Source organism: Callospermophilus lateralis, chromosome 8 (assembly GCF_048772815.1).
Source record: "Callospermophilus lateralis isolate mCalLat2 chromosome 8, mCalLat2.hap1, whole genome shotgun sequence".
NCBI lineage: Eukaryota > Metazoa > Chordata > Mammalia > Rodentia > Sciuridae > Callospermophilus > Callospermophilus lateralis.
In genome coordinates, this window is record NC_135312.1 from 62,319,243 (window position 1) to 62,337,537 (window position 18,295).

Here is an 18,295-nt window from a genome sequence, read left to right on the forward strand (position 1 = left end):
CTTTCCTTTTGCCAAAATGAAAAAGGTACTCCCTTCCTCGCCCTCTCTAATGATGTAGTCGCCTTTGTCGTAGTATTCCTATTGGGATGAGAAAGAAAGAGGATGTGAGGTCCAGCAGAAATTACAACTGAAGGAAGACACAGGGAAACAGGACTCTTTAGGTTTCTGAAATGAGTCTCCACACCTGTTTCTCAAAATTTTGGCCTACTGTATCTGTTTTTCTTACATCGCCATCATAAACTGTACAAGAGGTGACTTTTACTTTACTTTTGCACTTGTACGTTTTCTTTCACAGAAAAAATTCACATGGAATACTGAATTTCAGGTATGGAGACACAAAAGCAGGGCAGCGATCTCTATGCACTGGTGCATTTTCACCTACATAATCTAAATACAAACCGCACAGTGATGGGTAACAGTCTGAAAACGAGGTCCAGGATTTAGAAAAGAGCAAACAATCACATAATAAGTTGAAAATATCACCCTTAATGGGTATTAGGAATATCAACCTCAATTTCTAATTTCCTGGAGAGCAACAACTGCTGGGACGATTGCACATACACACTAAATCGCTCTGTTATACATATTACATCCAAAGATTCATCATCATAAAAGATCATAAAGATACTGGAATTTTTTACACATAAATTCTATTTTTAAATGTAGTTTCATCTTCATGAAATCTCAAATGACCACCTACTTCTTTTTATGTATGAATGCCTCCTTTATTTATAGATGATTGTGTGATTGGAGAATTATTGGGTAGGGAAAAGTAATTTATCCACCTGTCAGACCAAAAGAGCAATTCAGTACCCGAGAAAACAAAAGATGGATTAAACTGTCTGTCTCTATATTGCTTTAATTGGATCTTGTCTGGAAATCATACAACTAAAATGGATCTCTTAATTATTTATACAAACAAAAATGGGATTGTTTAATTTTTTAAAAAGATGTAATTAACACATAATAGCTCGTTGTCTCTTTTTTCTTTTAGACTTGAAAATAATTTCAAACTAAACAACTTCTGTGTTTGTTTTTTAAATACCTTTCTGGTCATTTACTCTTAAATTCAACTTACATGTATGGAGTAAACATTGCTAAATATTTATTATTACTGTTAAATATTAATTATTAATTTTAATATTTATAAATATCAATATTTATTAATACTTTTTAATATTAATAAACATACCTTTTATTTTCATAGCACAATGTACATCTTACAAGACATTTCAACATTTCATAGAAAGAAGCATGATATTTTAGGGTAGAAAAGTATTTTGAAGCCACACAGATCTAGACTCAAATCCTAGTTCTACCCTGAATTTTACTTTCATCAATCCATAAAATTATAATAAGAACATTTACCTCCAAAGATTTAAAAAAAGTACATTAGTTTTCTGCTACTGTGGAAACAAATGACCACAAATTTAGTGGCTTAGAATGATACCCTTTCATTATCTTAGGTTCTGTGGGTCAGAAAGTCCAGCCACAGCATAGCTCAGAAAAGGCATAAAATCAAAGTGTCTGTAGAGTTGTGTTCCTTTCTGGATGCCGGGGGCGAGGGGAGGAATTGGCTTTCATGCTCATTCGGGTCATTGTCAGAATTCATTTTGGGGATGTGGTCCCCATTTCCTCACTGGCTATCTGTGGAAGCTACCCTTACCTCCAGGAGACCTCTGTTGTCCCCCTGCCTGGGGCCCCTACATCTCAGAACCAGCAATGACAGGTCCAGTTCTTACCTGAGAAATCTCTCAGATTTCCACTTCTGCTTTTAGTCATAGAAATTCTCTGATTTCTGGGGGTCATGGAATTATATTCACCCCACCTCGCCCATCCAGGGTCATCTCCTATTTTAAAGCCCTGAACCTTTAGTACATGTGTAAAGTCTCTTTTGCCAGATAATGTGACATATTTACACATTTCAGGGATTGAAGTCTGGATATTGGGGGAACCATTCTGCCTACCATAATAAGCCAATGAAAGACAATGTTTTCTGAGGTACTAAAATAATCTTAAACATGGCAAATGCTTGATTAGTAATTGCCATGTTAAGGAAGAGGAGGATAATGTTTGCTTTGTTAGTGTATCTTCTGGACCTCAGTTCCCTTGTCTGTAAATTAATATTGTATATCTACCATAGATACATAGTGTACTAAAATATCTGGTGGAATGTTTGGTACAGAACAGGCACCTGGTTATTGTTAATTCCCATAAAAAGAGTGCAAGGTAGTTATCAGAGTCTTCCACAGGAATATATGGGTATCCAGATAAATTATACTCCTGCTGTTAGTTGCAGCCATATAATTAACTTCTATCTAAAAGAATCAAAACAAAGGTGATGTGTACCTTTTTTCCAAAAAGGTCTAAGAACCCTTTCATGTATGTATCTTCCTACTTTCCCCCAGTTTTAATGGTATAACCGAGAAGGACTTTGCAGTCATGAGCCTGGGTTCCTGAATGACTATGTGGAGTCAACAGGGCCATCCTCCCTAGACTATCAAATGAACAGGAGGCAGAATTGTATTTATCCACCTGTCAGACCAAAATTTTTGTCTGATTAATGATTAATGATGATGGAAACCATAGTGTGACTATTCCCCCTGACATTTTGTAAATTTCTTTGCATCATTTTACTTACTCTAACTCTTCATTCTTCCTCATTTTATATTTATCCCAAACATTCACTGTAGATAAGCTTAAATTTAAAATGGCAATGACTATAACCCTTATGGATGACCTCATTCCCACAGTCCTGCTGTCTTTATCTAACTAATGTTCAGTTCTCTTTAATAAAACTGCTGGAGTCATGTTTTATATTCTCATTTCTAATAGTCTGCCCTTCAGTCTCTCTTGTCCACATCCCAATCTCAGTCTCCATTGCCCACATGGAGCAGAAGGACATGGAGAATTTTTGAGGTGCTGCTAGGCTTTTCTTCTATTATTATAAAGCCTTTGGTACATACAGAGGTGCAGCTTTAACTCCTGTCAACCAGGTAAGTTTGAAGGTGAAAAGCTTGAAAGGATACCTGAGATAGAGCTTCATTGTTTCTTAAGGGACAAATTTCCTCATGGTATTTTTCCCAGGGATGATTCTTTGTTACCCCAAACCATGGGAGGAAGATAAATAATACCTCCCAGTGTATTGACAGTAACTTCATAGATCAGAAAAGGCTGTGGAAACAGGTCAGACCAAAAATATACAGTGGTAAGTACTGGCTGTGATGCTGGACTGCCCAGTGTTTGTCAACCAGGGAGAGTAGCCAGTCAAGCCAGGGTGGTCACCAAGACCAAAAAGAGAACTGCAAACAGTGTGGTTATTGTCCTTGTGGTTACACTGCAGAGGGGTCCCTCAGAGGACCAAGAAGCCATAGACCTGGACCTGTAGAGCAAAGTTTTCAAGCATTTTTTATTCTTACCTTCAGTAAGAAATATATTTTACATATACACTCAATACACACATAATAGCATGAACACATACATTTATATGAAACTAAAGCATGGTTTTCAAAATGATACTTACTACTCTGATTTTTTTAAAGGTCCCACTAAACTGATTTCATGACCTAGCAATGATTCATGACCCACAGTCTGAATAAGATGTTTTAAAAGAAGATGTCAAGAAGCCTGGAGAGTAGGTACTTAGTGTATAAAAAAAAATCAATTAATTTCAGGATAGAATAATAGGTAGAGATCACAAGAAAACTATACAAACAGCAACAGCCAAAGGTGGAAAGCTTTTATTTTTGCTATACATAAAATGCTTATACTATGATAATCTAGCAAAAGTCTAAATACAGTGCCCATAAAAATACTATATAAAACCAGAAGAAACTCAAAGGTGATGGAAAAAGAAGCATTTTAGACTTCCTTAGAGTATATAGTTTGTATCTAGAAATATCATTACAATTAAGTATTGATGATTTACAACAAGATGTAGTATACACACACACATGCACACACACACACACACACACACACACACACACCCTCGGTGCCTCACTTCTCTACTTCTCAAGTTTATTTAAAAAACTACTTACAGTTGTTTGAGTATAAGTAGTTTAAACAAACTTGGTTACATAGAGAATTAGTAATTTTTTCCAAGTACAACAGTTACGATCTTAGAAATATTAAAGGAAATACACCTATATCAGCTGGACCCTATCAATTATTTAGCATTATTTTGGCACCCGGTTGTTATTGCCAAGGAACTAGATCCTACAAAATAAAAACCAGCAGAAATTATTTCTATTTGAGCAAGTCAACTACATAGAATTCAGTAATATAAATAATGAAAGAGCCCATAAAGATGTGGTCCACAACCCTCTTGTTTTGTAATGAGGGGACACTATAGCTAGAAATCTCATTACATATGTTCATTATGATTAATGGACAGCTGGTAGTGACAGAGAAAGGACCACAAACTCTAGTCTCCAGACTTTGGACTGGTGAACTTTGTACAACTCCCAGCAGCCCCACCTTTAACTCACTAGTCCATAAACTGGCAAAATCCACAATGATCTCAGCTTTCTCATGACTCAGGATATAATCACTAAAATGAGGAAAACTGTCTGGCTTATCCAACTGTTATTAGAAACTTTAAGAAAGAAAGACTAAATTTTGAAAAAAAAAAAGATTAAAAATGGAAAATTCCTATATGAAGTGGCAGACTGGGGAAATTTGAATACATGTATTCTAGTCATAAACATATATGTGTTTCTCAAACTTTAGTAAGCAAAAGTATCCCAACATTAAAAGTTAAAAATGTGAATTTGGGGGCCTCTATCAAAGTTGCTGATTCAGTAAATGAAGGATGGTACCCGGGAACCTGCCTTTTAACTTTCAAAGGGCCCCCAAGTCTGAAGAAGGAAGGATAAGAACATTCCACACTACTCTAAATCCACTCACCCCCTCTCAACTGTGGCTTTGTGAAAGATGTCAGAGTGGCGGTGCACAAGGCCACTAGGTCAAATACCAGAGCTCTGTAACAAACAGTGAGGTGACCTCATGATTCATCACACGGGGCTTGTAACTCAGACAGCACAGTCAATCCCATGCTTCTGGACTGATCTGTGAATGGGAAGAGAAACCCCTTCCTCTCCTGTATTGTCCTGCATAATGGCAGGGGGAACAGTCACACTATGGTTTCTAGCATCATTAATCATTAATCTCCATCCCAAATCTGTATCATGCTTTATGACTTCACTATCTTAAGTACCTCAGTGAGTGTGTTATTATTATTCCCACTCATTCCCCCATGAGAACATGCAAAAAGGCTTAATGGCAATGTCTGCCTCCAAAACAAAATGGTCTGAGTGACTTAAGCTAGAGTCAGAAATGCTATTGGAGCACTGCACAATGGGGGCCATTGGGTCTAGAAACTCAACAGTGTTCAACAGTCTACATCTTAAACACGTCAGGCCAACTGCTTCTTGATGGGAAGTTCTGATACCCACCCCCATGTCCACCCAACACCCTCCCAAACACATACACATGGGGATAAAAACTCCCTTTATCAACTCCTAAACAGCATGACAGATTCTATTTTCTCAAGGATTATGGAACCAGTTTGTGGTACAGCTGGTCCTAGAACTCAGCAGGCGCTCTGTCATAACTTGGGTGCATTAGGAATAGATCATTGTCGGACCATGTGGACGGGTCATTAGTCCAAGCTATGCTGGTAAGGTATGTGCTTTTCTGAGAGCTAAAGAGATTCCATTACTCCCTTGTTCATTGCTTTTGCATCTGAGAATTTTCACACATTACAGAGACACATTTGTTTGCCAGGTAATGAATAAAGAGCCTTTTATAAAATGTGCTGTTTTCTGCAAATGCTTAGATATGGTAAAGCTTTTCTAAGGTGTTTTAAAAGATGAGACTCAAACTTGAATTGTGTGCTAATTAATATTGGATTTGAGTCCCCATCTATATGTTCTGTAGCTATTGCCTGTGGCTGTTTTAAATATGTCTAATTTACCATTTAATTTTAATGATACTAAATTTTCATATTTGCTGTCAGCATGGAATTCCCCTCTGGTGAACCTACTCTATTAGTTTTATATTAAAAACAGATTTCCTTGGTTAACAAAAAAATATAGGGCCTCTCTAGCTTTAAAAAAAAATCCTCAGAAATTGGGATGAATTATTAATTTGTAACATCTGTGATTGGTTTATGTTACATTGGGGAAATCCCAAGAGATGCAGGATAAGCAGTCTTCTTGAAAATGACTTCATATCTGACCCCTATGGGGACACAAGGCCAGGCATTGTGTCATCACGGTCTGTCCCAGATAAACTGCTGGATGGGTTCCATGAATTGTAAATGGAAACATTACTGGTGTCACTTACACTTAAGGATGAAATGGTCCCTACTCCCTTCTCAACAGATATTATTTTACATTGCATATTGTGATTGACAGAGGCATGAATCTGTCAACAATCAGCCTTGTAGGGCTTTTTTATATTCCTCCCACTGAGAACAGCTCTATTAAAGCTTAAAGTCTACATGTGACTTCTTTGCCATTCCCTACCTCCTTTAAATTCCATAAAATCCACTTTAGTTTCAATGAAATTGACCCCCAAGAAAGTTAGAGAGGTTATTTGCTTTGAATTTTAATCTCTGAAATCCGAAGAGGTTTTCATAAGATGCATATCATTAGCATCCAAGGTATGTGTCATTGAAGTATTATTCACAAAAAGACGTGAAGAGTCTTGGACTGGAACCAACCATCTGGGTGATGCCTAAAATGAGTTTTGAATACATTCCAAAATGCCGTTTTCCTCCAGACATTAATATAGGTAAAGTGCTTCTTGAGTACAGTTTCTTAAAATGTATTTTCCTGGCCTAGAGTGTTCAAGTATAGAATGTTTCATAGTCTGATTCAGAGGCTTGTCACCAGAAGCACCAACATGCCCTTTCTGTGCTCCATTTCCTAATTATGCCTCACTGACTCCTTTCTACTATGAAAACTCTGTAAGGGATTGTGATGTTAATTGCAGAAAAATCAAATGCCTCTTGAGTAAGGCAGATTAGTTTTATAAAATATACTAAAAGATTAAAATATGTAAATCAAATTTCACTTTACACATGCAAATCCAATTTCCTTTTATACATTTCAAAAGAATCTTAACTCTTCCCCAGCCTCTTATTTCAGCATGAGTTAGCCTAAGTTTTCACAATAGAAAAAATGTTTCTGGTCTCCACAGAATAGTGATCTACTGTCTTTTCCTTTTTATTCATTTACAGTGCTAATAACACAACCAGATTCTAAACTCTAATGAAATGTACTTTAAATGTCTTACCACTTCCAAACAGTCAATGATCTTGGTCAGTTTATCTTCTGGTAAATTCTTCAGCAAGGATACACTTCAAAATCAAAACAAATCTTTCCTTAATATAAATATCTTTCTGAGTTTAACTATAAATATACAAATACACATTATATAGATTCTAAAGTTTTTATATTTATTTAAAAAGTATAATGCACTCTAGTTCTCCAAGATAAACCTTTAAGTAACAGAAAACACATAAACAACAGAATTTTATATACATTAGAAATTACATAACATGTTATGTATAATTTCATAAGTAAATAAATAAAAATAGTAAGATAAAGGGGAAAAATCACATACTAACAGAGGAAAAATCACTTGACTGTCATTGTTGGTTTTCAAAGTGAATAGCATCTATAAATGTGTTCCTCTCCATATCTCAGTATCTTTTCTATTAGTTTGGGTAAGGAGTTCTGCTTCCAGTGGAGGATCAGATTTTCATCCAAAACCTTGTGATTAAATAAAGGCTGAATTCAGGGGAACATGGGAATTAACATTGAAATAACCTTTGATTATTAGTCATACTGTGTTGTCCTTTCAAAAATCAATGGTAGCCAGAGGCATGTAATAGGAACATTGTTACAGATAACAATATAGAGAGAAGTAGAATGCTGAAAACTATTATTTTAAAATATCAGAAATTTCAGTATGATTAATCGATCAACATGATTCAATTGTTCTCTTAAATTTCCCTTTTATTTTACACATTTTAATTCAGGACTGTTAATATAATTCCTATAAGAAAAATAAATTATTCTTACCATCTAAAATGTGACACCCCTACAGAAAAAAAATAATGCTACTCCAAAAAATGCACAATTGGATCTGAGTTTGTAAAGGCAGAGAGCTCTAAACTGACTTTTTGCACACATGCACCAGGAAGCACAGGCCAAGACACATGTATAAGAAGGTTTGCACCTGAATCCTTTGTAATTGCAAAACACTGAAGAAACCTCAGTGGAGAACAGACATTTACACAGTGTTAGAGCCAAGTAATAAAACTCTACAACAGAAGAAATGAATCTTAGTGAAAAATTGAGTTGCAACAATAATACCATTTTCATAAAGTTCAAGCCATAGGCAAAACTATTAAAAAAAACAAAAACAAAGATATGACCACTAAACTTTCAAATGAAGATTACTTTCAAGGAGAGGGGATTCAGGAAGAAATGACATAAAGAGGCACATGAGAAATTCAAGGATGCTGCTAATTTTCTTTTCCTTATATTGGGCAACAGTTTCATGGACATTTATTCTGCTATAATTTTTAAAATTTTAATGGATATATAAAACCATTACAATTTTACATATTTATGGGAACTCTGATATTTCTGTACATGTATATACATTGTACAATGTTTAAGTTGGGGAAAATATGTATCTTCTCATTTATTATTTATTTATGGTTAAAAAACATTCAAAATCCCTTCTTCTAGCTTTCTGAAATATTTATTACATTTTCATTATGTATAGTCAGCCTACTGTGCAACAGCACATCATAACTTCTTGCTTCTATCTACCTATACCTTAGTACCACTGATTAGCCTCTCCCTATCCCTCCCTTCTCCTACCCTCTCTAGCCTCTGGAAACCACCATTCTACTCACAACTTTATGAGATGAACTCTTAAGTCCACACATGAATGAGATCATGTAGTTCTTGTTTTTCTGTTTCACTTAACATAATGATCCTCATTTCCAGCCATGTTGTCACAAATGACAGAATTTCATCTTTTTTCATGGCTACATTGCACATGTGTACCACATTTTTTTTTATGTGTACATTGGTTGGTGGACACTTAGGTGCTTCAATGAACATAGGAATGCACATGTCTCTTTGACAAAGTTATTTCATTTCCTCTGACTATATACCCACTCATCAGATGGCTAGTCTCATAATATTTTGTAATTTACATAAGGACCACATATCTTATATATCACAGACTTTATAATAAAAATGGAAATGAAAAAAGAAAGGGCTTACTGTACATTATGAAACAAAGAAAAATATATTTTGCTAGTTTGTTTCCCTATTGATGAAATGATAAAGGATAACCAGAACTTGTCTTTGATTAACACATACTTAGTATGAAAGTTTAACTTCTGATCCAAACTGGGATCTACAACATTAGTAAGTCTGTCACCTTAGGGGCACGGTGAGAAAACAAATATGAGGGGAAATATTAGTATGTCTATGAAGGCAGGCATCAGGTTTATCGTATTTACCATCTGAGTTTATAATATTTTCTACCTGGAAATAAAATGAAAGAATGAATGAAGTGTCAAATGGAAGGAAAGAAAGAAGGAATGTATCTTAGTACATAGATAATAGCTCCTTCCACTAGGAACATACTGGACTTGGGGGAGGATTAACTGCTCTGCATGTAGTGGTTTAGGTTTTATCTCAGTTGTTCAAACATAACCTTTGGGCACAAGTTATTTATGTATCCTTTATTGGCTCTTGCATAAGTGTGGCTTATTAGCTTTAAATGCTGACCAGTGTCACTCAGTTGTTGGATTAGAGATCACCTATATTCAGGGAGATCCCACAAAATGATGACTAAGCACTGGCTGGCTATCAGATAAGGCATCTGCTTGTCATTATTGCCCCTCTGCCAGGAGCCATTACTGCCCTTGAAAGGGTCAGTCACTACAATTCTATATGAGAACTGATACTTGCAACGTCCTACTGATTAACAATGTGTTCCTTCAGGATTTATTGAGCTCTCAATATATGCTAGGCACTATACAACCCCCAAATCACTGACTTCAAAGGCTTATAATGCAAGATGAAATCACTATGCTTTACTTCAGAAGAGCTTAGAATTTATTTTTGGGAACTATGCAATGCATTATTAACACTTATAAGTAACATTTCATTACAGAATGTACTATAGATTCAGAGACTATCAAAACTCTCACAAATGATACAAAAGTAGTTTAAGAAACTTAGATTTTCAGAAACTTTATCTAATTTGGAACTGGCTTTTTAAATTACATAGATATTTGTTTCTCTATAAATTGATGTATTCAAGTAAGTCATTGAGGTACAGAATATTTCACAAAATGTTTATGTTTCAAGAATCCATGTCATCACAACAAGTTCAGTAATGTTTTTGGCAAGTTAATTTCCTACAAATAATGTAATAATTTGGAAGACAGTGTGGCTATGTGAATAAAAAAAAGAATGTCTCATTTAAAGCATGGATAGTAAATTAAATTAATTTTAATATTATTCTAAGCAAAGCAATATTAGAAGGGTTATCTTTTTGCTAGCCTCTTTCAAATTTCATATATATTTCAAAGTCTACTGAACACTCTGTTGAACATTTTAGGACTTTTTTATACATTTTTCTATACTATACACTATGGTTCCATGAATACAAGGGAAAAATTAGCAAAAGAAATAAATCAATACACAAAGCTAATGGGAATTAAATGTAATACTTTTTACTGATACTAGCATTTATTGCAAGGAAATACTTTTGTTCCTTGGCTTAATAATGTGGAAAATGGGAGAAACTATAAAATAAATATTCTGATAAAACAGTCATATCCACACTCTGGCTACATCATTGGCTGCACTTTCTCCCAATGTATTATTCTTACCTTCTGAGGAAGTTTCTGTATTGTTCATCTCTAGCTTGAGCTGTCCTCCGCATTATGTTCTGGAAAACCTCTCGATCTAATGCCCATGTTTTAACATTGGTAATAGCTTTAGAAAAATGGAGAAAATAACAAAACATTATTTAGCATCACATCAAGAAAACTTTCCAGAATGTTAATAGGGTGAATTTGCATTTCTTGGAAAATGCATTATTTTAACATGCAAATGGAAGGAAGCATTAAAATAAATACTAATTTTATAAATCATTTTGGCTCTGAAGTGTACCATGATTTGGAATTGGAAGATTTGCTTTCTAATTATCTTTTGGTTAGGATGATATTCAAATGAGTTTGCAATTTCCAGTTATACACTACCTCATCAGGACACATGTTAGAGAAGGCCAGTCAACCTGTGGCCAACCTAGACAGTGAAGAATTCACAAGCAGGTAAATTGAAGTTAAGGATTTCTGTGTGTATGTGTATGTTTTTTGTGTGTCTTTTTATGTTGTTTAGATCTCGTTGCCACAAAAAAGCCTATATATTTCAAGGATCTCTGTAGTTATTCACATAAAATGCTTATGAATAATTTTTAAAGAAGTTACAAAAGACAGTTTTTACAAAAAACAGTTTTAATAGGAAAGAATTAAAGGCAAGCATAAGATCCCAAAAAGAAGTAGAGTAGAAGTAACAGCTTTAAAAATAATTTAAATGAAATTACAATTGTAGGATTAAAAAAATAGAGTAATGAGAACCTATAAAATAGATCAGGAACTAAAGATCCAGTTTATCAAAATTTACAGTGAATTAGAGTTATCATGATATTCTTGCTAAAAATATAGATTCCTGGGCCTCATGACCAGAAATTCTTCTTCATATTTGGAGTGGAGTCCCAGAGTCTGCATTTTCACTAAATATCTCAGCATGTTAATATATGTAACCCAGTCTCAAACACTGAGATACACCACATCTAAATAATTTTGAAGAAAATCCAAGATTGCATAAATAAAATCAGTAAAAATAAAATCAGTAGAACTACTTAAACAAATCCTAAAAGTCATTCATGCAAACTCTCATGTCTTTAATTCACATCCTTTGTGATACTTACATTTTTTTCATTTGATTAATTTTTTCATTTAATTAATTTGGTTTGATTAATTTTTCTGATCAGAACCTTATGGAAACTAAAAAGCAAACATTCTGAATGAGCTAGAGATAGATGTCTGCGTAGTAAAAGATGAAATGGCAATTTTTAAAATGTTGGAATCATTTAGTTTAAAGCCATTTTCAAATTGCATACACAGGTACCTGAGAGAAAAGTTCTTTTAACTTGAATTGTTTAGAGACATGCTTCCATATAAATCCTATCATAGGCATAGCATTTCTATGAATAAGAGCATATAGGGGAAACTAAAAGACAAAGGTTGGACTAAGATGCAAACCTGACTTAACAAGATAATCTTCTAGCACCACGCAAGAATTCAAAGTCATCATTTCATCTCCTGTTACCTTTCACAGAGGCAGTCCTGGTACAGTTGTATAAAATGGCCAGTTCCCCAAATGTGGTCCACATAGGGATGGATGATAGCAATTTCTCTCCTTGGAACACCTCTAGTCGACCCTCTATCAAGTAGAATTTAAAACAGATACAAATAATAAAAATCAATCTGTATTTTGTAAATTAAACAACAACCAAATATATGAAAATCATCCAGGTAAGATATCTTATTATTCTCATTGTAATACAGTGGTTAAAAATACAGCTGAAACCAGCACTGCCACTCACCTTGAAAAAGGTACCCTTTCTGTCTGAAATTCCTTATCAATAATGGGGATATTAATAATATTTCCCATTATTAACAACGGGGAAATATTCATGCTATATTCTACAAAGGGGGATTTTTAATTATCAAATTAAGTTACTCGGCCAGATAATAATTTCACATATTTGTCATGAGAATAAGTTAATATCAAGAAGGAACATAGAATGATGGGTAGCACATAAGAAATGCTACATCAGCCATTACTAATATTGATTGCTATCACTCTAACAAAACTCCTTCCCTGAAGTGGTGAATGGCGAGTGTTTTTGTTTAAAGTTTATTCTATCTTATGCAAATTGTAGTACATGAAATAATTGATCTCTTATTAGGAATCCAACCATCATGGTGTTGAAAACACAGAACAGTTGTTCACAGTGACAGAAGGACTATGTGTCATACCTGATAAGCACTTGTCTTGCAGTCAGACTGCCTGGCTCTGGGTCCTGGCCCTACTAACTATTGGCTGTGTGACCTTGGACAAGTTGCTTCATGGTCCTCCCTGTTATCTAACCTTTCCTGCATTTAAATGGAATAACTATTAATTATAAAAGCAAGTCACTAGCAAGAATGTTTGGCACCTATCTGTACTTAGGGAAAGATGAAAGGAAGGGAGAGGCAAAACTAAGATATTCACAATTCTTTTACCCTGGCAGCTCTCATCTTCTTCTTCTTCACATGAAATCTTATCTAATCAAACACATAAGCCAAAAATATCCAAATTCTTAAAGGGTAATGTCCCTTCCCTTAAAGTATTAGTTTCTTTCTCTAAGTTACCACTGTGTAGATCTGGGTCATCTCTGTCCATCCTTTCATTCAACAAATCTGATCTGAGTACCTTCATTGTTCCAGGAACTGTTTCATATGCCACAGCAACAAAGTGGACAAAAGAGACAAGGATTCTTATTCTGATAAAACTTATAATTCATAAGAAAAACAAAAAGCAATCTCTGTTTTGGTTCAAAATCCCACAGATTAGATATGCAATGTAATAATTTTCCTTTACAGCTAATTCTATTCTATCAAAGCCACTTAGTGGTACTGTCCAGTTGATATTACACATATTAGTGTATTTTAAGCCTTTTCCCTAATTGGTTATGGTTCATGGGACCTGAAGAATGCTGAAGAATTTAAACGGAATACCGAATTTCTAAGTTAATATGCTATTCATGCTATATTCTACAAAGGGGGATTTTTAATCATCAAATTAATTTACTCAACCAGATAATTAAACCAGGCAAATCATTCTTTAGATGACAGCATAATTAATTCAGATAAGAAACCATCCAATTTCCATTTCCATGTGTGCTATATCTCTGATCTCAATAGCAACATTGATGCTGACGTCTGTTCAACCTCTTCCCTACCCAAGTTTTTCATCAGAGTTAACTGGCAAGGAACAAGATGGGCTGACATGAGTTTCTCATGCTCTCCTAGCAAGTTCCACAAATATTTGTTACTTAATGACCTATCTTCTCTTCCCAGAATTTTCTAGTGTGGCTAAAACAGATGTAAAATGCCCAAGAGAGAAGTTGCATGAGAGAAAAATTGCTCCAGATCACCTGTCCTATAAAGCTGAAGGCTGTTTTAGATATACTGGGTTAAATAAATTATTCAAATTTAAAAAATTATGGGCTGGGGTTGTGGCTCAGCGGTGGAGCGCTCACCTAGCATATGCAAGACCCTGGGTTCGATCCTCAGCACCACATATAAATAAAATAAAGGTATTGTGTCCAACTACAACTAAGAAAGTAAGTAAATATTTTAAAAAATTTAAAAAATTAAAATTTAAAAAATAAAGACTGACTAAATTAAGGCTATAATGCACTAGTTGAATAGAATTATTACTTGGGAATGACCATATGACTTTAAAGCTGCCTATAAAAATATATGGCAAATAATACACAGATAACTATAAAAGTAGCATGTTTAAAGAATCAAAGTATATGAAAATGATCTTTTTTACATTATAAATAGAATAATACATGTCTATTAGATTGTTTAGAAAGGCACCTTGTGTCCCACACCTAAGGCCCCAAGGAAATATGAATAAAGGCAACTGCTTAGCTTATCAAGAACTTCCAACATAAAATAGATCACAGCATATCTCAATTTACCACACCGTCTGGGTAAACCAATTTAACTTTCTTTCCTAGGCTTGGGGCAATTCAGAATTTAACAAGGCATCCAATAACCATAATTCCTGCTCAGATAATTTCTCACTTCTATATCTAAAATTTTTTTTGAGTAGTCCTTATATAACTTTCTAGCATGTATGCATGTTCAAGTGATCATAGATAAAGAAAGCCATTTAATTAGTTCTAAAAACACCAGTTGTTACTGTAAGGCACTCTATAGATTTGTCTGTTGGTTAAATGTACCTAAATTATCCTTTGAAATCATTGGTATATAGCCAAAATCATTTCCAAAACCACGATATTTTTTTCCTGGTATAATTATCTAAAACTAAACATAAGCAGCTGTATTTTGAATGGAAGCACTTTTTTTTGCAGGTGGCACTGTAATTAAAAATATGTTTCATAAGTTAGATTGCCTAAATTTGCATTTTGCCTTCACCACTTATGAGCTGTGTGGCCTTGGATAACTTACTTAACCTCCTGGGACATATTCTCTGTTAGTAACATAAAGATAACAGCACTTGCATTATAGAGTTGGTAAGAAAATGAAACATGATCTCCCAACTGATTGTTGAATAGAATATCAGAAAAAAAGTTGAATAGAATATCAGAAAGCATTCAGTAAATATTAACTATTGCCATCACGATGATTAGATTAACAATGTTGCATTTCATGAACTCACTCTATTAGATTTCTACAAATAGAGAAACTGGTTTTGTACTTTTATAAATGTTTGCAAAAAAATCACAAGACAGTAAGCAAAACATTTGTTATAATATAACTGAAAAAAAAATCTGCAAAACCCACCTGCCAGCACAAATATATGGTTTCCTGGTTCTCCTTGCTTAATAATGTAACTGCCTTGCTGGTAGTTTCTCCCATACATGCATTCCACCATGTCTTTGATCTGCTGAGGATCCAGTCTCTTCAGGAACTGGTTTTTATTAAGGGCATCTGTAATGAGCTTCTTTTCACTGGTGTAATGGGAAAGATTGTTAGTTACAATTAATTATTTTTTTGATTAATTAAAACCAAGCTTTACTACCTAGATTTAATCCATTCAGATTCTCGATATCACTACCAATATACTTAAAACTTTTCCTGCAAGAACACAAATAATTTTAGCCCCACCAAATATCTCATCCTTACAATTCCTAATACCTTACATGTAAAGCTCTTCAAAATTATTTCCCATATTTTTCTGGTAGTTATTATTACATGAATTTTAATATTATTCTTAGTTCTATCACCATACATGTAGCATCTCTCAATAATCCTACTAAAAAAGCACACAATTTTCAGATAAAAATCAAGTCTGGTGAATATGAAGAAGTTGTATTAAGGGACTACAACACGGTATTCATTCATTGTTGTATGCATATGGCTTTATTTATATCTTATTTAATCCTCACAAATATCCTATGAGGTAAATGCTCTTCCTGTTTTATAGAGAAGTAAACTAAGAGGTAAAAATCAACTTATTCCTTGGATTTTTAAAATCTAAGTCTGTGATGAAGTCTATGCTGTTTCCATTCCACCAACTGCCTCTTCTGAGGAGGAGAATTAGCTCCTGTGAGGCTCTTTAGATTTGATCAGACAGAGAGGGTAATGGTGAAAATCTTTACTTCCTTAGATTCCACTCTAAGTACATCTAGACTGAACCTATATTTGCAATGTCATATCCTAGTCATTCCCCAAATTCAAGACTTGCTTGGTCATTCTAGAACACTCTGCTGTCTATTGAGGGGAAAAGGTAGTTTAAAATAGCAATTATCATCAGTTTGAAATGTTTTAACCCACATACACACTTTATTTGTAGATATCACATAATTATTGAACTAGAAGGAAAAAATGCTTTAGAGACTTTCAGAATCTTTGCACAATGTACTTACTAATATTCTAAAATAGCTTTTTTTTAAAAAAAATTTTCATCCAAATGCTTTGAACACTAGATTTACTGTTTGAAAACTAGTGATCTTTTTCTGAGTTCTTCAACATAAGGTAAGACTTCATGGCATTAGTCACTGTCTTCAGATCCCACCAGCAGACCATTTGGTTACATGCAGGAAACAGAAAGAGGTCTCCTGCATAGACTGTCCTTCTTCCCCACAGTGACCCAATCAACCTCAGAGCCATCCAAGCTCATTGAAGAACTTGAGAACTTCCTTTCCATGTAAAAAACCAACAAATGTTGTTGATTTCCTGAACAAACTATCACCAGTCTCCATTTCATTTTTTATCTTCAAAGATGACCCCATAGTCCAAAACCAAATCCCAGGTCTAGAGAAATTTAACACCTTTATCTGGGTTTTCAGTGTCTACCCTCTTTTCCTTACAGTTCCTCTTGTACTATATTATCAGATGGATCTTCCTAGAAAAAAAAATGATCAACAAATTTCACTCTCATTTCACCCTAGTCCCATTTTTCTTTTATCCACTAAAGCAACAGTTCACTCAATTAAAAGATACTGAGTGAAAACTTTTGCTAGATCATCTTCTTGGTGTAAGTGGTAGAATTTTGGTCAATAACAAAATATTAAAAGCTCATGCTTCTGTGGCCTTTTCAAGATAGTATATGATATTCCAGTCACATATTTCCTTGATGCCCACACATTCCAATTTCCCGAAGTACGTTCCAAGAAACACTGCTTCATTATATGGGAAAGTGTGCTGAGTTTAAGCAGTTTTAGAAACAAGCACACTTTAAAAAAAATCAAGTAAGTCTAGCAGTAAACAAATATGCTTAAAACAACATTTCCCAAACCTTGGTGTCTTTTTTAACTTCTTCATTTTGTTTAACTTCTGTTAACATTCCACGGAGGTACCATGAAGTACCATTTCTTCCAGAGAAGAATATATATATATATATATCCCATGATCTAGTATTCACCATTTCCCATACCATAGCTCGACTCTACCCATCTAGTACTTAGTACCCAAAACAAATGCTTTCTATAGGAGGCTGGTATCCTGTCTTCTAAGACTGCCAGCTTTACCTTAAGGCTTGGAGCATGTCTTCTCTTCTAATTTGATTTAATTTCTTCTCTCCTTAAGCAAAACAAAAGCTGGCATTCAAGCCACGTGATGAAGGAGGGGTCCTGATCAACACCTAAGATTTCAGGTGCGACAATGAAGGGCTATGACCTAGGGGTAAGGACTAGCCAAACCGGACTCATCAAAACAGTCTAGCATCAAACTGATAATCGAGTACCAAAAACCAAAACCCTGTTTTGTTTACAATAATTTTCCCCAGCCCCATTGCCTGCCAGAAGCAAAGGTAAATCTTTTCTGCAAAAAGCTCACAAAAATCTCAAATTTCCTCTATAGTTCTTCCCTGAGGAATATCTGACATGACATCAGAAATTACCAAGCAGACCAAAAGATCCAATGTCTAAAGACCAG

At 34.5% G+C, this 18,295-nt stretch overlaps 1 protein-coding gene across 2 annotated transcripts in view; it reads right to left on the minus strand.

The window, feature by feature from the left end:
- The window catches only part of Prkg2 (protein kinase cGMP-dependent 2), a 91,488-nt gene that overhangs the window by 55,410 nt on the left and 17,783 nt on the right, over positions 1–18,295 (minus strand). For both annotated transcript variants that reach the window (XM_076864681.2, XM_076864680.2), the window contains exons 2-6: positions 15,701–15,867; positions 12,444–12,557; positions 10,940–11,045; positions 7,303–7,366; positions 1–78 (exon numbers count right to left, since the gene is read on the minus strand). In XM_076864681.2, the coding sequence (XP_076720796.1) occupies positions 1–78; positions 7,303–7,366; positions 10,940–11,045; positions 12,444–12,557; positions 15,701–15,867 (529 nt within the window). The remainder of the gene's footprint in view (positions 79–7,302; positions 7,367–10,939; positions 11,046–12,443; positions 12,558–15,700; positions 15,868–18,295) is intronic.